This window comes from Manis javanica, chromosome 3, assembly GCF_040802235.1.
Source record: "Manis javanica isolate MJ-LG chromosome 3, MJ_LKY, whole genome shotgun sequence".
Lineage (NCBI taxonomy): Eukaryota > Metazoa > Chordata > Mammalia > Pholidota > Manidae > Manis > Manis javanica.
In genome coordinates this window covers 104,735,404-104,760,774 of record NC_133158.1, presented here as the reverse complement: position 1 = coordinate 104,760,774, position 25,371 = coordinate 104,735,404, and the positions used below count along the sequence as shown (strand labels likewise).

Here is a 25,371-nt window from a genome sequence, read left to right as displayed (position 1 = left end):
GGTAAACTGCAAGCAAGGCCTCAAAACGATATTTATAGAATCATGTTCATAGCAGCATCATTCACAATATTTAAAAGGTAAAAGCAACCCAAATATCCACTGAAGAAGGAATGAATAAGCAAAATATGGATACAATGGAATATTATTCAGATATAAGATGAAAGGAAATTCTAACATATATTACAAAATCAATGAACCTTGAGGACATTAGGATGATGAAATGAAATAATCACAGAAAGACAAATACTCTATGATTTCCATATTATGTACTTAAGAGTAGTCAAAATTAGAAACAAAGTAGAATGGTGGTTGCTAGCAGCTAGTGGGAGAGAATAGGGAGTTATTGTTAAATGGGCATAGAGCCTTGGTTTTGTAAGATGCAAAGCGTTATGGAGATGAATGGTGATAAATATTGTACAACATTATGAATGCATTTAGTAACACCTAACTGTATGCTTAAAAATGGTTAAGATGGTAAAATTTATATTATGTGTATTTTACTTCAATCAAAAAAACAAAGAAAAGTCATATGAACTGTCCTAGTCCCTGGGCAAGATAATAGATGGACCAGACTAACATTAATACGTTGTAGATCTAACACTCTAGGTTGTTATTCTCAGTGTGTCTGGAAAGTAGTTTAGTTTCTTTGCTCAGTTCTTTCAGTGACCTCACTAACACATGGTCCTTTCCATTGCATTTACCTTGATAGCATCAGATTACAAGACAGTGAGGATCAATTGGCTCATTACAGTGTTTAAAAAAAAATTCAAGGGAAAAGTTTCCATTGGCATCTCAAATTCCATTCTTAGTGAACTACAATTAATACCCAAAGCAATTTAGAAATTTAGGCAAATAAATATTGTCTTTAGTGGACAAATATAAAAACAATGAGAAAATGTTAACTGAAGCTTTGTCATATTAACATCATTAAATTTTTCTGTATTTTCCACGTTTTTGCCAAAAAATCTGCTTTTTATGTTCTTTGAATCTGACTTTTAAAACAGAACATTATTCACAGGTTCACAAAGAGAAAGAAATATAGACACAGAATTCTTGACCTTACTCCTTTCCCTCTTAACTACTGTATTCATTATTTGTATTTTTTATGCAATATTAACAAATTTTCATGTTTTCTTCTCCTTTCATATAATAGATGCTTTTCTGTGACATGTTTTTTTTTCTCAAATTTATAATACATGTAAGGGATATATTCATGTTACTATGTAAATAACTTACTCATTCTCACTCAAACTGTACAGTCTTCTACCCTGTGGATAAACTTGGCATATATTAAGTCACTTGTGAATGTCCAAATATTTATCTATTGTCAACTTTAACTGCTCTAATCAATACTACAGTTAATTATTTGGAAGTAAAATTGATATGCCAAAGTTATTATTAAAGATACTCAGTTTTAAAAAAATCTGAAAGTTTTAAACATCTTGAGGAGTCCTTTTTACCATTAAGCATGGCCATTTTATGATTTTTCAGAGTACATTTTATGAATTAATGATATTTTATAGCAGAGGTCCTCAAAGTATGTTTCAAGGAAGCCAGAGGTCCCACAATCCATTCAAAAGGTCTATGAAGCCCTCCCTTTTCCAGCCACATATCTGTGTGAGGATGGATTACTCCTGCAAAAGTAACATACTACATACAGTGTGATAATGGAGGAAAAGTTCAACAATCTCCTTATCTAAGAGAGTTATTTTCTCAGGTTCAAAATATTTCATAGAAGATTGAATGTGGCAACAGAAATGGAAAATCTGCCTATCTTTTGTTAAGGCATAGATTAGAGAAACTTCCAAAAATTTAAAAAGGAAGAAGCCACTCTTTTACATTTTTCCGAAATGCAATTATTTTTCATAAATATTTTATTTAGATTAATATGCTTATTATTTCCAACATATTAATAAACACCTTTAAATCTAAATGAATTAATAAAATACTTTAAAAACTCATTTTCAATATCTAATGTGACATTGACTTTTAAGAGTAGTGTATTTAAAATCATACATATCTAAGTTAAATAATGGGTCAAAATTATAAGGGAAAAAGGAAAGAGGCAGCAACACCTCTTTCTTTCCAACTATTTATCACAGATGAGAATCATGTTAGTCTTTAAAATTTTTTATGTTAAAAAGCATGTAATAATAGGTTCCAAAATTATGAACCATATGATCAGCAGATTATATATAAATTATACATATATGTGAATAGATATGACTTACATATACAAATCTTTGGGGGATCTTCAATAATTTTACAAATAAAGGGTTTCTAAGGAAAAAAAGTTGTAGGATTACCTGGGACACAAAATGAGGTAGAACACAATTTGGTGATTCAAATTAGCATTTAAAGAGAAGTCTTATAAAATGGCCAAAAAATAATTCAAAATAAAAGCCATAGTGTTTAAAATTAGTCTAAATGTATAAGGTTTAGGAACATATTCCTAGAGAGTTAGCACTTTTGAGAAATTTTGGAGAAATGAATCTGTTGAGGAGTGTGGTGAGTTGAAAGATTTCAGGACAAATCAAGGGAAAAATGATAAGATGGCAGCAGAACACATAGGTGCTTGAAAAGGTTGCCTAAGAAGGCAAGTTTTCACACCATCTGGAGATGATCCAGAGCAACTGTGTCTGTGTTGGAGAGCAGCTGCAGCCCACCCTGAAGGGGAGGAGGCAACTAACTGCAGGGAGAGGAGAATTTGAGAGGGAGGCTTATAATATCACGTAGCAGCACAGCAGGGGGATGCTGAGCGATCAGCAGCTTGGAGCCTTGTACAGGTCCAGAGTCTGTTTTATCCACAGCTAACAGAAGTATTTTGCTCAGGGTGGAAAGCTGACTGATTCTAAATGTTTAAAAATATGCATATTTGGGTTGTATTTAAAACGACTGGATGTGTAAATTTTGCATTTGCTGCCACTGAGGTTTTGAGTTAATGGTCCCAGCCTGCTGTAAAGAGGGAAACCTAAGGACTGGCAGATAAAAGCCCTCTTCTATGCACTCATATAACAGGAGTGAATGGATGATGATGGAAGTGTTGTTGAGAAAGAGTCATCTTAGTATTAAAAACTGGTCGGTTTACTATAGTATCTGAATAGATATAAAAACATCACAAAATGATCATATAGTTCATAATTCAGGGAAGCTGTTAACCATGTTTTTTAAAATAAAAATTTAAGACCAACATGATACTGGTTTGTGATAGATGCTGGAAAGAAAGAGGAGTTGCAGCATCTTTTTCCCCTATAATTTTGCCCCATTTACATAACTTAGATATGCATGGTTTTAAGTACACTACTGTTAAAAGTCAATAAGTAACCTGACCTTATTCTAAAGTGTGAGCTAAATGTTCAGAGTCACACTAGTTTGATAAATCAAGTATCAATCAAAAGTGAGGTGCTATAAATCATTTCAGTTAATATATTCATTAATTCCCTCCAGTTAAAAAAAGAAAACAAAATTTGGTCAAAACATGTCAACAAGTTTAAAAATAATACACAGAGTTCTGCTTCTGAGTAAATTGGAGCAACCCTACTGCAACCTGTCTCTGTGACTTAATTTGCCTATAACACTTGGACAGAATGCATGGATGATTTGTTTGAGGTCTCTGAAATGTAAATAGTAGCAGGCATATTGCTACTAGAAAAATATCAGAATTAGAAATACTATAAGACAATCTGTGAGAGAATACATTATTTTCATCAGAACCCCTTGGCCTGAATTGAAGAGAGCTCAAATCCCAAGATGGGAATCAACGTGACTTTAGAGAGGTCCAGAGAAGGCTTCTAGTTCAGGTGCAGGGGTCAGAAAAGAGATCTCCTGGCAGTAACATGGAAGCAGTGGAGAGCCTGCAAGTGTCTAAGTCCTTAAGAGAGAGTTTAAGAGAGGGAATCAATCAGAAGAGTTGTGGTCCAAAAAGGGAAAGGCAACCTCTCTTTGCTTTCTCCTGTCTTTCTTCCAATCAGTTGGTCCTTACTAAGGACTCATTTGTAGTAATGAGGGGGTAAATAAGATCCCAGTTTTCTGGCCATAGGACTGAAAATTGGAGACTCAAAGGAATAGGAAAGTATGGGAAAGAGAGAGTAGGAAGAGGTTAGGGAAACAACCACAAGTTGTTTATGAATCCTGAGTTCAGCCCTGAGCTGTGCATATGTGGATCTAATCTTAAACAATATCAAGATTTTGGAATTGAACTGAGGTCCTGGAATGACTGTTAGTACACATACAAGATGAACCTAAAAAATACTACAAAGGTTTTGAAAATGAAAGTGGTTTTGAATCCACACTCCACAAAGGCTCATCACAATATGTGGCCTGAATTTAAGCAAACCAATTGTGAAAATAAAAAATATCAACATCCTCCACAGTGCTGAAATAAAACCCAAAGTCTCATAAAGATAAATTTCAAAATCTAGGATAGAATCTAAATGTTTTCTGCCTTATGTTTGAGAACTGCCAAAGGCATTTTGACTCATTTTGGATTATCTAAAAACTATAGCAAGTCTTTTAAACATTTTCCAAGAGGAAGGGATAACCATCTTGAAATAAATGGAAATGGAAAGTCTCTGCAAAGACATGCAGGAAATTTTTTAATAAATAATTTAATATTAGAGCTAAATTTTAATAACCAGAACAGCCCTGGATATGCTGAATGGGTATGATGGAGAAAAGACTTTCTAAACTTGAAAAATGTACAACAGAAATTATGCAGTCTTCAAAACAGAAAGAAAAATGATTAAAGATAAAGAAAAGAACAACACTTCAGGGAGCTGTGAGACATACCAAAATGTCATCAAGTCTAAGAAGAAATGGAGAAAAACACTATAAAATATAAAATATAAAAATGTATATACAAATATATGTATTTGTGTTTGTATCTATAAATGCATAGGTATTTGTATCTATAAAGTCAGCATCTGAAAACTCACCAAATTTACAAAAGACATCAAACTACAGATTCAAAACCAGCTGTGGTCTTGAATGCCAAACAGAATAAACCCAAAGAAGTTCATGTCCAGGAACATTACACATTGCTAAAAACCAAAGATATACAAACACACACAAAAAAATTCATTACTTGTAGAACAATAATTCCTATACTATACATTTCTTATCAGAAACCATGGAGGAAAAAGGGAGATGAAAGAATATTTTCAAAGTGTCAAAATAAAGTTCCATGTTCAACAAAAGTACCTTTAGAAATGAAGTAAAATAAAGACATGATTTTCAGATGAAGAGCAACTAACACAATTTCTGCCAGGAGACCTGATCTAAGAGAATTGGTAAAGGAATTTCTTAAGATAATAGAGAAATTCAGACAAAAAAATTTCTATCAGAGGAAACTTCAGGGGTGATGAAAGAACAAGAGAAATAATAAATACTTAGGTAAATATAATATAGTATTCTCCTCTTAAGTTCTTTAAAACATGCTTAATGACTGAAATGAAAAGGCTTAACATTGTCTTTGGGGTTTTCAATGAATGCAGATACAACACAGAATAAACTAAGACAAGACAGGGTAATAATGAATCTGTACGATGCTACAGTTTCGACATTCCAATTCAAATGGTAAAAATACTGGTTTTAAGTTAAAGAAGTATATTGTAATCAAGAAAATAAAAACAGGTACAGCCAGAAACATAATAGGCAAAATAAAATAGAATACTAAATAATATTAACATAATCCAGAGGGCAGGGAGGGAAAATATAACAATGGAAAACAGAGAACAAACTGAAAAGAAATCAAGACAAAAATTGCAGATCTAAATTATGTATAAATGGTTTAATCTCATGAAGAAAAACATATACACTGTCAGAAGAGATAAAAGTAAGTAAGTCAACTATATGTTGTCTATAAGAAAACCACTTGCAGCGTAATAATATATGTGGGCTAAAAGTAAAAGAAAAAAAGGAAATTTATATACCATTCAACACTAATCAAAAGAAAGCTGGAGGGGCTATGCTAATATCAAACAAAGTAGGTAACAGAGCAAAAAAGTTACATGGCATAAAGGGGGACATTATATAATGATGAAAAAGTCAACTCATGATAAAGATATAATCATACATATGAATTCATGTCACAAAAAACTTTCAAAATATACAAAGCATAAAATGACACAGAGGACAACTAGACCTATTCATAATTATTCTTTGTGACTTCAAAGCTACGAATCTAGAAAAAGAAAGGCAAAATACACCAATATCCAGCAGAAGGAAAATATAATACAAAGAACAACATATACCAATGAAATAAAAAACAGAAAAAAATAGAGAATATAATGATCTCAACAGAAGATAGTTTGAAAGGTCAAATGACAAATTTCTAGCAAGACTCACCACGAAAAAAAGAGAGATGACACAGATTGCCAATATCAGGAGTCAAAAAAGTGATTTCACTACAGATTCCATGTACAGGAAAAGGATTTTAAGGAATAAATAATAGAGGCAAGTCTATGCAAACATATTCAACAATGTTAAAAAAATGGACCAGTTCCTTAAAAAAACACAAATCACTGAAACTCACTCAAGATGAAAAAGGTAATTAAAATAGTCCTGTAACTATCAAAGAAATATAAAATGTGGTTAAAAGGAAATTTCTAGACCTAGATCCTATATCTGGTAAACTTTACCAAAAATTTAAATAAATAATTCCATAACTACACAACCTCCTTTTAAAAAATAAGATGAAGTACTATTTCTTGAGTCATTTTATGAGGCCAGAGTTATAATTTAACCAAGTCAATGAAAGTACAGTAAAAGAAAACTGCAAACTAATATTCCTTATTTAAATAAATACAAAAGCATTCAATGAAATTTTAGAAAATAAAACCTAGCAATACATGTACATATAAAAAGTACACCACAATCAAGTGAGTTTTATCCTGTGAATGGAAAGCTAGCACAATCTTGAAAAATCAATTAGTATGATCAACTATTAACAGCTTAAGAAAAATCATTCAGTAAAATCAATGGGTGCAACAATAGCATTTAACAAAAGTCAACATGCATTCAACATCAAAGCACTCATAAAATTATGAATGTAAGGAGATCTCCTTATCCTAATAAAAGACATTTTACAACTTCCAGATAACATGAAATGTTCAGAGAATGAATACTTTATTTCTAAGATTGGGAATAAGTAAAGAAGTCCTCACTTAACACCCTTATTTAACATGCTAGAAGGCCAATGCACTAAGCAAGAAATAAGAATAAAAAGCAGACAACTGGAAAAGAAGAAATAACTTTGTTTCAATTATCAGATGCATTGTTGTCTTCACTGACGATCCAAGAATCTACAAAAATACTGCTAGAACTAATAAATGCATACAATACAGGCATAGGATACAAAAAACACACAAAAATAATCAAGTTTTATATACAGACTTGGAATGAACAATTTAAAGTAAATTAAAAAAAATAAAACATGGACAGAAGCCTTAAAAATACAATACTTAGGTGTTAATCAAACAAAACTCATGTATGGCACATGAGTGCTGAACACTACAAAAAGTTGATTAAGTTAGTGAAAAAAATACCTTGGTAAGTGGAGAGATATGCCCTGTTCATATCATAAACTTACGGACTCAACATAGAAAGAAGGTGTCAAATTTTCCAAAATTGCTCTATATAATTGTAATTAAAATTGCAGCAGTATATTATTTAGTAGACAGATTAATTCTAAAGTTTAAGTAGAAGGTAAAGAAACTAGAATTTCCAAAATGTTTTTGTAAAAGAATTGTTGTAGAAATCATACTACTTAATTTTAAAGTATGTGTAAGCTACAGTAACTAGGGCAGTGTGATAATGATGCAAGGATAGACATACAGATCAGTGGAACACAAAAAAGAGTCAAGAAATAATTCCTGTAATACAACCAGTTTTTAAATTTATTTTACAATGTGCAAAGGCAATCCACTGAAGAAAGGACAGTCTTATAACAATGGTTTTTACGCTATTGAATATACATATGCAAATACATGAACCTGAAGACGGAACTCACTTCTCATAAAAAAAATGGATCAAAGATCTAAATTTAAAACATAAAAGTATAAAACTTTTAGAAGAAAATTTGAGAGAAAACTCTTTGTGTCTTAGCAATGACATAAAAGAATGAAAGAATACTTGGACACCTTAAAAATCAGAGTTAAATTCTTTGCTTTCTGAATTACATTAAGAGAATAAAAAGGCCACAGAATGTGGAAAAAACAACTGCAGATCCCATATGTGAACAAGGAATTGTATCTAAAATATATAAAGACAGTCTAAATTCAACAATAAGAAAATATGTAAATGATTTGGAACAGAAACATCACTAAAGAGGCTGTTCGGAAGGCAAAAGTGCGCTTTTAAATAAGGATCTCTCAAACTCTTATGAGTGAAAAAACAACATCTGGTCCAGCCACAACACTGACCCAGTGGGAGAAATATTGTGGGGGCCTGGCTCCAAGTAATAGGGGCTGTGAGAGCACCTTAGGTATTCCTAGCCCATAGCAACACTATCAATAGGCTGAAACCTACACAAAATCAACATTGTACTGGAGGTTCTAGCAGTACAATAAGGGAAGGGAGGGAAAAGACATCTAGATCAGAAAGAAAGAAGTAAAACTGTCTATTCACAGATGACATGATTATCTATAAAGGGCATCTTATGGAACCTAACAATATAAGTGAATTTAATAATATTTTAGAATACAACAAAAGTGTACAAAATTTGTGTATATAAACAAATATGTATGCATATATAGGCACAAAAGTTAGAAATGAAAATTAATAGTGTGGTTTACAGTAGCACCAAAGCATATAAAATATTTAGTGACAAATCTGACAAAAGATTTGTTAGGGCTCTAAACAAAACTCTTCATTACATTTCTGAGAAAAGTTAAAGACGACACTTCTGTAAAAGGTAAGAACTGAATAAAGTATTCCAAAAGTTGTTGAGTGCTTTCTACATCCAAGTCTCTAGATATTCCTTCATGCTATAAATATTACCTTTGTTCTAGAAGCAGAAATGATCTAGTCTGTGAGATAATGTCATACATAAATGGATAATTTCTAATTGGTATAGAAGGTCCACAGATGGACTGCAGAGATGCAGTTCATTTATAGCTCAGCAGGAAAAGCTGTGAAACATTTCAGGGAATACTTGGATATCTGTTGTTTGACTTTTGATAAAGAAAAAAGGCTTTGAAGTTTTTGATGGACCAGTGATTTCCCTAGCAATCTCCAAAACATTTTCTGCACTGAGAGTTTGCACCTGGACTAACCAATTTGTGACACCTGCCTTAATTACTTCAGGGATCTCACTGAGTGCTTCTTTGAGAACTCTCACTCAGATCTTGGTAGCTCAAGTGTGCAAATACTATCCTTGAAGATCTGTCACATGGGATTGTCTCTTGAAGGCCTGCCTGATGCTTTCTGTATTTTCTTCTTCCTGTAAGCCCTTACATGAGTATAATATGTGGAATCTGGTGAGTTCTTTCAAATACCTGAACTTGGGAAAATGTTATAGAGATGAACCTATAGCAGATCTTTATACCAATATCTTGAGACCTCAAGGAGAGGAAATCATATGTAAGGCAGATAAAGAAAAATTTAAGTCTTACAGAACAAACAGATATTGGTCTGTTGAAAAACAGTGAACAGTGAACCATGTTTTAGATGGTTATTATATACTCATTCATCCTAGTAAAATTAAGTGTTCTTCCATGAAAGAAAAAAAACATACTATATTTCAAAATAGAGTAGAGGAACTAGGTTTACTAGTTTGTAAAGCTGGGTGTATTTAATTTGTACCTGTCTTGCCTGAGGGTTTCTGCCTATGGATTCAGTGAGACTGAGAAGTGAAAAAAGAACATTCTTGGTGTAAAAGGATTCATACATGGCTTTATTCTCAATGGTGGTAGGTTGAGCACTAGGATCATGTCCGCATCCACCCGTCTGCAGGTCTGTAATCCACCTCCATTTCTGCCTCACCCAGCTCTGCCCTCCAATGGGCAGAGTTTTTCATACAGTGATTCAGTCAATAATAGCTATTGCCTATGGGTGTGGAAGTCTTAGCCCAGCAGTAGGCCAGTTACATCATCAAGTAGTTTAGGGTCAGGTGAGGATCCTGGCCATAGGAACTTCCATTTTTTCATAGTACCTGACTTAAGTTGAATTCTCTCTGCTTTTTAACTATTTTCACTATTAAAAATATGCATGGTCTGGTTACCTACACTTTAATTAAAAGCCATAGGATATGATGTCAAAAAAATAAAAAAAGTGAAGACAAGAAATACTGGTCATAAGTAGCTTGTGGTGTGAATAAAATACTGACATTGCTTCCTAAGCTATCCTGTAGTGCAGCACATTTTAAGAACAGAACTTACAAATGATTTAGACATTAATTGTTCAAAGTGATTTAGATATTAATTGTTCTTAAACTTATTGATCTCCTTAATGTCAGGTAGTTCCTTAATGGCATTTTACTTTACTGATTGAACCTATGAAATGTAAAAAATTTGCATTATTGCAGTATCTTGTGGTCCCCTACATATTTCTTTAAGTTTTTATTGTTACAATGTTTATTGTTTTCACAAACGATAGGATTCACTTCTGTACTTAATCAACCAAATGTTAGAGAAAAAACATAAAGATCAATCCCTACATCAATGTAGCAGGAGACTGCCACACAGGAGATAGGTGAGTTCAGAGCAGGGATCTGATTCAAACAATAACTTGCTCACTACATACGTGTGGGCAATACACTGTTATTGACTCTATATAAAGGCCTCTGCCCAGAGCTGTGGGTGGAGGCAGAGATGAAGGAGGGTTACACATCTGCAGACTGTTGGATGCAGATGTACTTCTAGTACTTGACCAATCACCAGGAGAACAAAGCCAGGTAATAAATCCTTTTACCCCAAAAACATTCCAGTCATACCTCGGTCTCACTGAATCCATAGTGAACTTGCCCAGGACTGAAACCCATTGGAAAGACAACTGGTGACATAGGCAGGATTCACTGTTGACCAAAGAACAGAATAGGCTGCCCTATGGGAGGGGTGCTTCAGCAGGATGCCTCCCTGAATGGGGAGACAGTCGAGTGTCCTGCAATGGGCATGTGATCTGAAGTGGCTTGCCTCTTAGAGGGCTGAGCCCCACCCCAGGACTGGAGGCAGGTGGAGGTGACACCTGAGGCAGTAGAGGTGGCCCTTGGTATAATAAGGAGTTCCTTTGAGAAACAGAGTGCCCGTGAGGCAGTGGGGATGTTGGGTTGGCTGTTGCTCACAGTATTAAAAAAAAGTCTACAGATGAAAAGAACATGTTCCTGAGATACAAAAATGGCAGCTTGATAATGTGAGCTGCAAACTGCTGTGGATTCATTGACGAATGAAATGGCATTGATACAAGAGGAGGCAACACAAGAACAACAGCTGTGAGGTGATGTGGAGGAAGTAAAACATTTGTTAAAAAATGATACGATTTTGCTGGGAGGTGCTGTAGAGGAGAGAAAAAATTTGTTGATGACTGAAATGCATCATTACGAGGTGCTGTGGAAATGGGAAAGGATGTAATGGTAGCCCGAGAAGGAGCTGCCTGAGAATAGGCAGCACGACAGTGTGGGCTGCAAAGTGCCATGGGTTAGGTGAAGGATGTAGCAGTGTTGGCTCCAGAAATTAAGGAGGAATCATTGAAGCTGAGGTTTGGCCACCAGAATAATATCTTCTTCCCAGCACCAACTGCACTAAACCCTGGAGACTCCACTGAGTGGACGTGGCCTTGGACATTTTGACACATGGACCAATGATGGCTGGCTCTCCTGGCACCTTGGGGAAAAGACCTGGAAGCTGGTCTTCTGAGCATTCCTGGAGTAACAGCAGAGTGGTTCCCAAAGATCACAGTAATATATCCTAAATGGCCATAAGGTAGGAGCATCTTACTGGGAAGTTGTGTTTTATTATTAAGGACAGTGCATGCACCTCCAGTAGCACTAAATATAGACCCTTCAGTAACTCCCATGAGGAAAGGAGTAAAAGTATGGTATACTATACCTGGAAGGGACCCCCATGCCTGCTACAGTCCTATCACAGGACCACTCTCTTGCATGCATCCTACCTGATGGACAAGATTTGCTTATGTTGGTGTCATGAAAACATGTGTCTTATTGCCCCTAAGGTCTTTGAGGATTGGGAACACACCCTAGCAAAAAACTGCTACTGCTGTGGTGCTTGGAGCTCCTGATCAGTGCCACTACTAAGCGCAAGTCATGAACTCATCTGAGTAGAACTGGTCTTGAATATAGCCAGAATAACCTCCTCAAGTTTAAAGATTATTGTAATTTTTGTTACCTGTATCAAAATTTTGTCCTATCCTAATTTTTGTTATTATCTCTATGTTGTTGTTATCCTCTGTTGCTGCTTGGAATCTGGTTACAATACTCCAGCTTTTTATCACAGGAACCATTGGAGAAGATAGAAAGTATGAAGACTGTGAGGCGAGAATCTTGGAGGGCTGGAGTGTAGGGAAGTTGGGGTTCTTATGGCCAGGATCCTCACTGAACCTAAACTACTTGATGATGTAACTGGCCTGCTAGGCTACTGCTTCCACACCCGTAGGCAATGAGCTATTATTGACTGAGTCACTATATAAAGGGCTCTGCCCAGTGCTCTGGGTGGAGGCAGAGACAAGGAGGATTACAGACCTGCAGACTGCTGGATACAGATGGAATTCTAGTGCCTGACCTATTGCTGGGCGAACAAAGCTAGGGTAATAAACCTTTTTACTCCAAGAATGTTCCATTGTCATTCCTTGGTCTCACTGAATCCATAGTGATCTTGCCAGGGTTGAACGCAGTGGCAAGACAAACAGGCCACTTTAAGTGTACTTAGCAATTCTGAGCAAAAAAGAAACACAGATTGAAGAAAAGGTAATAACTATATTACCTACTATAAAAAGGTATACCTAAAAAGTATATTAACTATACCCATTATTTATGTTGAGGAAGAAGGCAAAAAGGTTTGCCTAGATATTTGTAGGTAATCTATCTATTATCTATCATTTCTTTATCTATCTATCTATCTATTGAATTTTCAATATTATGGAAATTTTTAAAATAATGGCTGGATAAGAGTTGAGAAAAAATGTTATTTTTTCTCCCTTGTATTCTTAGACTGCTAGTCTTTGAATTTTAAGGGGTCATTAGGGAGAATATATTTAGTAAAATTAGAAAATTTCTGGTTTTGACAAATGCTTACTTATTGATACTTCAGTGAATTATACATTGAATCTTGTTAAAAATTACAAATTCCCTCATGATTTGCCATTATTAAACTGACTTAAAATCTCTGAATGATTGATTCAACTATACCTTTTATATATAAGAGGCTACTTCACTGTCTTTTATATGTTTATATATGCTTTATATCATATAACATTGTATAAAATTTATAGAGACAAATTCTGACTTCACTTTTTTTAATTAAAAAAAAAACCTGAAGAGATGGTGAGAAATAGTTAGGAATACAAAAACACCGCCTGAAGGTCACTGCAGTAACAAAGTGAACAATACATTCAGATACCTATTTGCACAGATATCTCTGACCATTGTCATTTACTGTTGATTTTAATATTCAAAGGAAGAAGGAAGACTAAAAAACACACAATTACTCTAAAATTTTACTATGCGGTGTTTTTCATTTGCTCTTAATTATTCCTGCCCCCCATATCCCAAGTTTGAACAGGCAATTGATTAATGGATCATCCTTCACAAATTTACAAAAGATTCAAAATATAATGAATCATTATAACTTAAAAGAACACATAAGAATAACTCTCCATTAGCTATATTTTAAATTTAAAAGTTACTTCTAGGTCTTTCATCTATATGAACATTTTTTTTAGGAGTTCTGGAGAACATTCTGTTTAAGGGCTAGAAACTTTATGGTGGGATGATGAGCAAGGGTTGAATCAAGAGAAACTGTTTTGACCCTCTTTTAGAGAATGTACCCATTTTTGTGTGTTTCTTTGTAAATGTGTGTTTGTATGTGTGTGTGTAGTATAATTAGCTCTTAAAAAGAGTCCAGGGATTTACAAAAAACATGATCAGACAGTTCAGCAAATATCTAATAACACAATAAGGTATAATAACAAGAGGAAGGGAACCAATGGGAGATTAGTGAAAAGAAAATTTTTAGGCATCTTGAAAAGCTTACTTGAAGATCCAGTAAAGAGCAGGTATAAACACACAAAAATTTGGAACAGTATTTGAGCAATATGGAGAGCACATTAATGCTTGCTAGAGGAGTGAAGCCAGATTATTAGAAAAAAAATATTGAAGTCATGTGGCAAAATTTCTCTGCAATTATCAACCAGACATATCTGTGAATTTAGGCATATTCTCTACTCAATCATTAATAACTCATTTCCTTCAGATTCAGCATAAAAGATATCCTTATGTTTGAAGTAAATTTTCTTTACAAATGTTCTAAAATTCCAACCACTTCCTCTGGTCTTCAACTCAACCTGTTTCCCATTTAATAGTTGATTCCAATAAGATGAGGAAACAGGTGTTGTGCCTTCAGTACATTCATTTGTCAATGAATGGACATGTACATTTATTCTTCAGTCATTATAGTCTGAATTTTGTCCAGGCTACTCAAACGATATTGTTAACCCTAATATCTCTTGTAAACTCATAATTGCCAAATTCAGCAGATATATTTCAGTTCACACCTTATGATGACTTTTGTTTGTATTTACTATACTGGAAGTATAGTACTTCCAGTACTATACTTTACATTACAAATCTTCAAACTACCCTTGATTGTGTTTGCCTCTGTGACACATGTATAACAAAAGTTTTGCTTCAAATAATATTTAATTAGAGACCTTCTGCTTCATTTCTTTGTCTTTTAGAACAGGCCCTAATTATCTATTACTTGAACTCATTTCCTCTCCCCGCCTCCATCCTTCTCGCTATTTCCCTGCTCTCTAGTTTCTCTGCTCTTCAGTGTCAGCTCATCTTTGTCTCACAGGAGACTCCGTAGGCCTCCGTGATTGGGCCCCACCTGCTTTCCTGCTTTCCAGGTCCATCTCCACCTAACACCATCATCGCTTGTTCCCCCAGATATATTCCAGTAACAGTTGAATTATTGGATCCTTTTTCACATCCTACACTTTCTGCTTTTGCAGCTGCTGTTCTCTGTCTGCAATATATTTCCCCTTTCTTTATTCTATGAAATTATTCCTTGTCATCAGATTTATCCCAAATACCAGCTAAGTCCCCTCTTGAGCTACATGACAACTTATTATAAAACAGTCTGTATCTATGAACATTGCACCTACCATATGCTTTTGTATCCAGCTGTCCTATAAACAATAAGGGAGTTCGTAAAGTTGATTATTTTAAGCTACTGAGATAAAACTCTAAGTGCCTTGAGGGAAATGATGCTGTATTAGGCTTGTTAGTATTCTGAGCATGACATAGGGTAAAACATATAGCCAGGAATTTCCCTATACCAGTTGAATAAATGTACATATGCAATATAAATTAATATTGAAACTACAGTCAAAAAACTTCAGTTGAATTTCCAATATTTTGACAATGTGATAAAAAATTCACAAGAAACGATCGCCTTCAGGGAAAAATGAGATTATAAAATGTCTGAGGCACACTCAGGGAAGCACTTTCAGAAGTACTCCTAGGTCGGACAGTGTTTAAATTGCTTAAGTAGGAAATAGTTACAGGCATTTCTTTTGTTTGTTTTTCTGTGATAACAAATGACTGTAAAATCTCAGGGTTTAAAAAATGTACTTTACTTTTTATGTCACATGTCTGCAGCTGCGTATCAGCAGTGCCTCTGCTCCACGTGTCTTCATCACGGTGTCCAAGGTGAAGGAGAATCTCTATTTGGATCATGCTAGTTTAATGGCAGATGGAAAGAGCAAAAGAATAAATAAGAGATTCTTCTAGAAGACTGATTTCAGCCATAGTAGATATTATGTTTGCTTCCATGCCATTGGTCAGAGAAAGTCACATAATCAACTGGGTGGGGATGAATAATCCTCCCAGTGGAAGCATCAAAATCCACTTGGCAACGAGAAGTGCTATATAATCTCTTAAAGAAAGGAGAAATCGATATTCATGAAAAACGATTCACAGGCTTTGAGAAATATACTAAGAAAGTAATAGAGGGAGTTAAGAGAGGAAAAAAAGAAAGAGTCTTAATGTTTAATATTGCTGGTATCCCAGAGGAACCTAGCAAGAATATCTTTCAACTAGTCATTGAAAGAAATAGAGAAGAAAGGGAATATGAGGGGAAAGTTTGCAAAGAGCTGAGCTTCTTCCAGAACCAGGATTTAACAAAACAGTATTAAATGTGAATAAACAGTTTAGTGGAACCCTGGGTCAGGACTTCAGTATACGTGAGGGGTAAGGAGATGAAAGGAAAGGTCCAGGATGAAATCCAAATCAGTTAGGATAAAAATCAGTAGTGACTAAGAGAAGAGGACTTGCAATATAAGTTGAGGAGCAGGGCATAGAATGAATCAAAATTTGTTAACTGCAGAAAGATAAGGCAATATGGATAAAGGTACTGCTTTTATTATATTTTTATTTTTTGCATTCTCACACTTACTTTTGAAAGTATCTTCAAGAGGTTTTATAAGAAAGAAATAATAAGGAGATACTTTTAAAGAGAGCTCAAAATTTAAACGGAGCCAGTGAGCAAGGCATGAGTCAATGAGACTGAAGCAGAATGACTTTTCTGGCTGAAATGAAGGCAAAATGTGAGAGAAAGGCACAGATGTCTGGTGGCATTAGTCAATGTGTTTCCTTGACAGGGTCCGACTGCATCATTCACAGGGGGAATAAATCGATGGTTGATTTTGTGAACACTGTTATTTTGAAGAACAGCCCTTCCAGGAATTCTAAGATATGAGAGTTTGTGACCATAAAGGGAAAATGTGACTAATTAGAAGAACTCAAGATAAAGTGGTATTCAAGCAAAAGAGGTTAGATTACCATCTGTAGTTGAATTTGTTAGAGGAAAGTGCAGTGTGGAGGAGGGCGATTTGCTTTTGGAAGGGTCAATGTCATGCAGACAGAACAGGACGTTACTTACACGATTGATTTGAGTGGCATAGAAGAACACATTCAAGTGTTTATCTCCTTATCAACCCTGAAATAATGATTATAGACATACAGACCTAAATATTCCAGTTTGAATGCAGACCATGATGGGGTTGAAGATTTAAACTTTGTTAACTGAGCACACTCATACCTGAATAATCCTTCCTTCAAAGTAAATGTCATAATTTTAAACAGAGATAATCTAGTATGGAAACATATTAAAACATGTTATAAATGTAATAAAGCAGAGATTACAATAACAGAATTTATAATGAAGGGTTAACATGCTATATGGGCCAGAGGCCATTTCCTTTTTCATATCAGATTTGAGTTAATGTTTTAGTATAAAAATATGTGTATTTTACATATACATACATATAACATAAATAGTAAATATTTGTATAATGTTTCCTATAAGCTTAGCACTTTTGAAAAAACTTTACATACATTAACTAGTATTATAATTCCCATTATTAAGAGCAAATACTGAACACAAGGGTTTTCCCATGACAAAATACATACATCCCTTAAGTTCTTTTGGAAACAAAGCACAAAGACAGCTAGGTCAACACTAACAAAAGGTTAGAGCGCTTATAGATGTAGATAGAGATATACGTATAGATACACATATATGTATTTAAAACCATTCTTCATTTCATGTACTCAAGTCTTTTTCTTGTGTTGAAGGTCATAACCTCCACTGACTATAGCATTCTTAAACATCAGACTCTGCACTCCTAAAAGACTCTGAAAAGCTTGTTTCCTGAAGGCCTGGCACTTTGCCCACCTCAAACCCCCACGCCATGAGCACATGCAGTTTGTATGAACCTGCAGGTTTCCATGGCATACCACCTAGTCTAGTTCATTATTTTATCCGCCAATCCCAATTAATTATAGACTTTGAGAAGGACAATAATAAATAGCAGTGATTTAATATTCTCTTTCTCTTTCAGCATGCACTTTGCAGTTAAACTACCTTTGCTTCAGGGAAAAAAAAGTACTAAATAACTCTTTTAGATCTACATGATCTATATGACACTCCTGCTGTTCTCCAATCTCTTCAAGAAACTGGAGATATGACTTATGGTGGCAGTGGAACAGATATAAAAAAAGACACATTTTTATTTCCTTGTCTCTGCCCTAACTCATAGGAAACTTGTGGCTCACTCTTTAACTTCATATTTTGTCTATTCTAAAAAAGAGCAAATTACATTCTGATTATAGAATTATATGATTGTGTTTATTGCTAACTAGTTATTTTAATGTAGAAGAAAAAAAATAAAGTGCATTAGTGTAATGTTGCTACTAGTGTTTCCATATGGATGAAGCATGGGCTCCTCATGGCTGAATGCTAGGGAAGGGCGGCTGGTGGTCATAAGTTTCCCACGCCATGCAAAATATTACTGATTTTATTTTGAAGGTAATGGGAATCATTGACAATTTAAAGGATTGTAAAGTTTGATGGAGAGAGTGTTGGAACTCTGAGATTGAAAGTGAAGAAAACAACTTGCAGAAATTCAAGAAAAAAGCAAAAAATTGTCTGAAAGGGCAGCACTCTTAATGGTAGGCATGATGATAAAGAAAATAAGAGTACACCTGAGTCATGTTAAAGAAGTTCAAATGGCATGTCCATAACAGATGATATTACCAGAAGGAGGCAACTAGGATAACTTCAGTCTATCCTCCGGTCTCACAGAATGTCATGTTCACACAGGCAGGAAACAGAGCAGATGAAGCCAAGTTTGGAGGGAGAGATGTCATTGAGATGCCATAAATTTAGTTCTTAATGTCCTTATAGATTCAATTATTAAATTTAATTTGAAAAATCTACAAATACCATTAAATAGATTAAGTAACAAGTAATTCACATAATTTAAAGGTGAAGTCTAGTATAAAACTTCACTATATTTCATTTGGCATTCCTTCAACAACCACAAAGCCAGCAAAAGGCAGCTATTCCCTTTCAGACTCAGTAAAAGAGGACGATAGTGTTAAATAAGACACAGATCCTGCCCTTGAGACTGTCGTGATGTAACAGATGCTGTCATAGAGGTGGGGAGATTTTCTGCAGGGACAGAAGAGGTTTACTAAGGATGCCTTGAGTGCTGAGCTTATACAGTTGCCCTTTCAATAAACGTATTGCTAAACTGCAACAATAAATTATGTACAAATTACTCTCTGCTTACCATTAACAATAACAATGATATCACGGAAGTCAATTTCTCCCCTAGCCTCCACTCTTCCTTCACACCTGTATATTCCTTCATCACTTTTGTTGATGTTGAGAATCTGCAGATTATTGCTGGCTAACACAGCGAACCGATCTGGAAAGCAAGCAAAGGGGAGGAAACGATATCAGTACTTGGAGGCAGAGTCCAGAGTGCTCCAAACTGCTAAGAGTAAAAATACAACTTTTATATTTTCAAATTTTTCATAAACAAACAAATTCAAATTAGGTAAAATGTAATATCATGACTTCAGTTTTTCCATTGCACACTGCCTTGTTACAACTTTTCTCTAAGATACCTTCAATACTTTATTTCCACATTAAATGGTTAGGCTATGATTTCCCCCTTGGTGCACTGAATGCAGAAACGATGCACAAAAGAACAATGCTGAGAAATTAGGCATTGCAAACATGAGGACATTTTGACTGCAAATATGTAGCAATGTGGATATGGAAAAGAGTCAGAAATTGATTGAATATCTTTCCTCACATAAAAATTAAGCTAATAATTTGGAAACCCTGAGATGGCAGCTAAATGATCAAGTAATATTCAAGTCACATAGGGACATACAAAAATGGTCATATCTCAAAATTTATTTGCAGGATTCTTTTTCTAAATACTAGATAATCCATTTTAGGAGGTAACAGATGAGACTTCATTAATTTTATTTCAAGATTCCATCTTATGTGAGTGTATGCACATGCACACATACAAAAATAAGCTTTACAAGGCATGCATTAGCTGATTGCTTAAAATAATCTGGCTAGCCTAAGCAGCATCTCAGCCTGACAATATTTCCTATAATATCTGGCCTTAGTTCTTAATCATCAAAATTTTGTTGCAATGTTAAAACCTTTTCTCTTCTTATCAAGTAAAAGAATATTCTGTCATGTAGTCCTGTTCTGAAATACGTTGTGAAAGCAATATACTAAATTTTATTAATTAATGCATTCATAGAAATAACTGAACATTATCTATTTGTGAAGTATTATATTTGAGATTCTTTGAAAAAGAGAGGCACATCCTCACCCCCCTTGAGTCTTTTGGTAAAGTAGAAATTCCATTATTTTGAGCTGACCATCTCTGACATATTTACTGTTATACTGTTACAGGTTATGTTTTATGCTTGTTCCAATGTTTCGTGCCCTTCCCCTATCTGCTGGTTTGATAGAGAAGCTAAGGGAAATATAGAAGCCACATGAGAAACCAGAACAAGGTGACCCCTCAGCCCAGATCACTGGGTAGATGCATGGGGTAGAATATTCCTTCTACCCCTCCTGTCAATTGGACTTCTCATGGGTGAGAAATAATCTGTAGTTGTATTAGGCACCTTTGGGCTCAGTTCAGATTTGAGGTTCATTAGCTATAGTAACTCCTTAATGCAAAGGGAGAAGTTTGGGCCAGACATGTAAATGGGAAAGTGATCAGACTATAAGAGGTTATTTAAAAGGTAAGCAAGACATAATTAATTGAAAGGGGAAATGTGTAGATTCAGAGGCTCCTTCAGAAAATACTAAGTATAAAGCTACAGACTGCTTTTCAGGGCAGGATATTCAAGTCACATAGGGAACCCCTGATCTGTGGCTTTGCTTTCCGCAGTTTCAGTTACCTAAGGTCAAACATGGTCTGGAAATAGATGATCCAAGTTTTGATGTATGGCCAGGAGGTCAATAGTAGCCTAAACCTAAAAGTATGTCACAATGCCTACATCATTCATCTCACTTCATCTCCTCACATAGGCATTTTGTCATCTCACATCATCAAAAGAAGAGTGACTACAGTACAAGATATTTTGAGAAAGAAAGATACACATTCACATAACTTTTATTACAGTATCTTATTATCTTTGCACTATTTTATTGCACTATTTTATTTGCACTGTTGTTGTTAATCTTGTACTATGCCTAATTTGTAAATTGAACTTTGTCATAGGTATAAACATAGAGGAAAAACATAGTTTATATAGGGTTTGGTACTATCCTCAGTTTCAGGCATCTACTGGGTCTAGGAACATATCCCCCACAGGGAAAGGGGGACTACTACATAAACTTTCCATTGAGGTTTATTTTTCTTTCAGTTGACTCAAAGAAGAGAGACAAAAGTGTTTATGCTGATGCTTTCTTCTGATCAGTTTTCTCACCAAAGGGAAGATTGGAGAGTAAGAAAGGCAACCGGCAAGAGATTTTAAAGTACAACTCACAGTAAGACCTGGAGAAACTCAGAATTTCGAACAATTCATAATGTTTCAAAGTCGATAGGAAAGATCTTCTATTCAAGTACATGACTAGAAATTAGAATGCGAAGCAACTAAAATTTTAAAAGTTCAAATTTAGGGAGAGATTCACTTAATCATACCTAGAAAATTGTAACATTATATGCTAAAATTTGTATCATCCTTTAACTATAATGGTTATAGTTCTTTAACTGTAATGGTTATATAATGTTCTTTAATATAGTTTATTAAATTTGGAAAAATAGTAAGGGGAAGAACTATTTAAAGCAGGAGGGCAACACTTGATATAAAAAGAGAGAACCTATATAATATATAATTTAATAGAAATAAGTCAGTGTTTCTTCTAATAGCAACATTTTAGTTTCAAATGGCCATTTTAATACATAACTTCTCCTGTGTCAAACTATTAGAAAATTACAAAAACAGCAATTACCTGCTAAATCTAAATTACACAATGATATATTTTAAGCATACAAAATTTTTCTACATGCAAGGCAGACTATATGAAAAATGTCTATCAAATTCTAAATATCTGTATATAGTTCATGGAATGATGTTAGCAAAATATCAAACCAAAGTATATCAATATGTGTTTGCAAGAAACATTCAAAGAAAGCACTGCTTAAATCACACATGACAATGGGTATTATAGCTATTTAACAATTAGAGATTACCTGTTTCTCTCAATTATACAGAAACCCAAATTTTCATTATTGCAGTAAGAAAAGTAAACGAAATTAGATAATACCCAATAAGGCATCTGCTTTATGCTTCTTTAAGCAGATTATTTTCTAAGTTCTCTTTCTTCCCATTCCACAGCCACTGTGTGGTTTGTCTCATTTACTCTTATGACCATAATTACCATATCTATTTTAAGACTCACAGTGTTTCTTCAGACAGACCATTACATAAACTCTAGCACTGTTTCACAGTCTACCAGATGTACCTACTGAGAAGGGTTGCTATGTACTTCAATCCCAGGGTGTTTAAATTTCGCTCAACATCTCCACATGTAATTGATCATATGATACTCTCCATTTCAGTCTTCATGTGTCTTTACAAGGAGCTCATTGCCCAAGACAAACTCTGTAAGACATGGAACTCTTTGCCCAAGTCAAATTCCTTGACTCATCTTGATTTTTCTACCTCCATCAACCTGCATATCCAATCAAATTCCATGTCCTATGACTTCTCCCTTTATCATTACTTAGTCTAAATCTCCTTCTCCCTCAGCAATTATTCATTAGTATTTGAACTGTTCTCAGTGCCTGGAGTTTTGCTTTGTCTCCTATCTGATTCATTCTCTTCACTGAAGCACTAATATCCTTCTCAAATACATAGAGGTCATATTACTTCTTTGATTAAAATCCTTCAGTGATGGCTCTTTGGATAGATTTCAAATTCCTTAGGAGAGATGTCAAGGCCATGCTGACTTGGCTCAACCTTCCTTTCAGTTTCCTTTCTTATTAGTCTTTCATTAACAAATCCCAGTTTTTATTTATCTATTAGTATAAATATTCTGTAGTTGTAGTTACTCATCCATTCTAGTTACAGTGGCCTTATTCCAGTTCCTGGAAAGTGCCATTCATGCTATCTGCTCCCTCTGGGGCACTGTAAAGTGTCCTCTCCTCCTGAATGTCTCCATTGCTTTTTGCCTGGCTAATCCCTTTTCACATTTAAAGTTCGCGTCTCTCTTCAGCAATTGTCCTGGATACCCTCCTCTGCCATAACTAGTTCAGGGGTTCTATCTTTGTCATCTTCTCTCACTACACTTACCTTATCATAGACTTCAGCATACCTGTTATTGATGAGTTATCTATCTTTCCTACTACATTACTAGTATTTTGAAGGCATTGAACTTGTTTCCCTTATTATCCATGAATAATCACCATCTAGCATACCATAAGGCATATACCAGGCATTTGAAAACTATTGAATGAATTTTTACACTGGAAGGTGATTACATAAAATTTCCATTAAACAAGATGATTTTATCTAGTTTTTGATGCTGAAATGGTACTTCATTAGGCAATGACCAAAGAATTTACAAAGTTTCAGAGATACCTTTCAAACTGGCTGACGTTGAATGAGCATCTGCCATAGTATAGCCCTCCAACAAGTGGCACTAAGTCAGGATATTCAACTTTTACAATAAAATGTCATCTTTACTCCCTGAATGCTTGGATTCTTCAGCAGGTGAATTTCCTTTCAACAAGCAACATTGAAAACCTTCATTTCAAATATTCTTTTGGAATTTTAATTACCTGCCACACAGCTGCTACCAAAGCCTGGCTAAAAAGGTGGACATTTCTAAACCTTCAACTGATTTCATCTGGAGATTCTACACTTTACTCCTGTACCACATTAAGGCTTCAGAAAGTTACCTGAACACGCTACATTATTTTAAATCCCCAATACGTTCCTTTCATAGTTATAAACCTAATCTTATTGCATCAGCTTTAATAAGGGACTATATAAGATGTAATCAGATGAAGAATACTGCTTCCTATAAATCCATTATGAATATACAGATTGTTCAATAAAGAATGACATGGCAAGCTACCCCAATATAAAAAGTTAGAAATGTTTGCCCTTACAACTCATCTACATCCTTTATATCCCAAAGTTAAAAAATTAAATAATAATTATTATTGTTGTTTTGCCTGCCATGCAGCTCAGTGTTAAATTCACGATTAACTCCAGTATAATCACTTCCCCTCCACTGGATTTTCTAGTTCTAGATACAGCCTAAATGCATATAATTTTGATAAAAGTGATTCCCAAGATTTAAAAACTCACTGAAAAGGAATGAGAAAGATGAACTCTTATTTAAGAACCCTATATAGAGCTAAATATTCTATTTATTCAACAGATATTTATTATATAACTAATGTCTTTTTTTAAAAGTCACAACCACTTTTTAAATGGATATAATAATAAATTGTTTACAGATGAAGACTCCAAATTAAGTACAGAACAGTTAGAAAAGTTGTTCAAAGCTTCAGGGACAAGGGGAGGAGCAGAGCCATAATTGGAGTTAGCTTCACATCATCTCAGCCAGGGTTACTGAGAAGCCGTGTAAGCTGTCGCAGAGAATGTCGCTCCTCTATCAACATTATCCTTGCCCATCAAGCCTTGCTTTCCTTCGTGGCTTCTGTTCTATGCGTATTTTTAAAAACATAATTCATTTCAAAACCTTTGTGATTAAGACTTACAATAAACCAGATGTACATTTGAAGCCTAAGATTGGGTACTCTGAAAATGTTTAGACATTGTCATTTAACTGCTATAAAAGAACTGCCTTTCCTTTATTATTGAGGGGAAAAATGCTGAAAATACATCGCACAATTTATTCATGACATTTTTAAATAAAATCTAAAGCAGTTACCTAAAATAAAATAAGAGGATAAACTATTATTTCTCACTTACTTATTATAATAGAGAAAAAGGGTTTTAGTCAATAACTGACAAGCGTTGAAATTGCCAAGTCCAAAAACCTTTTCCAAAATAAAAAAAAAATGACTTATAGATGATTATGATATGTTCTCTGTATATATTAAAAAAATAGATACTTTCTGCTTTCCTTTATGCAGTAGAAGTTTCATCTCTTAGAAGCACTCAATGGAATCATCCAAGACGGAAAGTATTTAAAAAGATTCAATTATTTTGTACCTCTATGCAATGCAGGTGCACTGAAAAATACTCTAAATGGAAAATGCTCCCAATGCACATTGGTAAAATAGCATAATATAAGCAAATTATGCTTTCTATTTCTGATGTCATATTCTTCT

General features: G+C 34.5%; 1 protein-coding gene across 3 annotated transcripts in view; it reads right to left on the bottom strand.

Moving 5' to 3' along the window:
• The window catches only part of NCAM2 (neural cell adhesion molecule 2), a 508,052-nt gene that overhangs the window by 173,492 nt on the left and 309,189 nt on the right, over positions 1–25,371 (bottom strand). For all 3 annotated transcript variants that reach the window (XM_073231839.1, XM_037012663.2, XM_037012664.2), the window contains one exon: positions 19,306–19,443. In XM_073231839.1, coding sequence (XP_073087940.1) covers positions 19,306–19,443 — 138 coding nt within the window. The remainder of the gene's footprint in view (positions 1–19,305; positions 19,444–25,371) is intronic.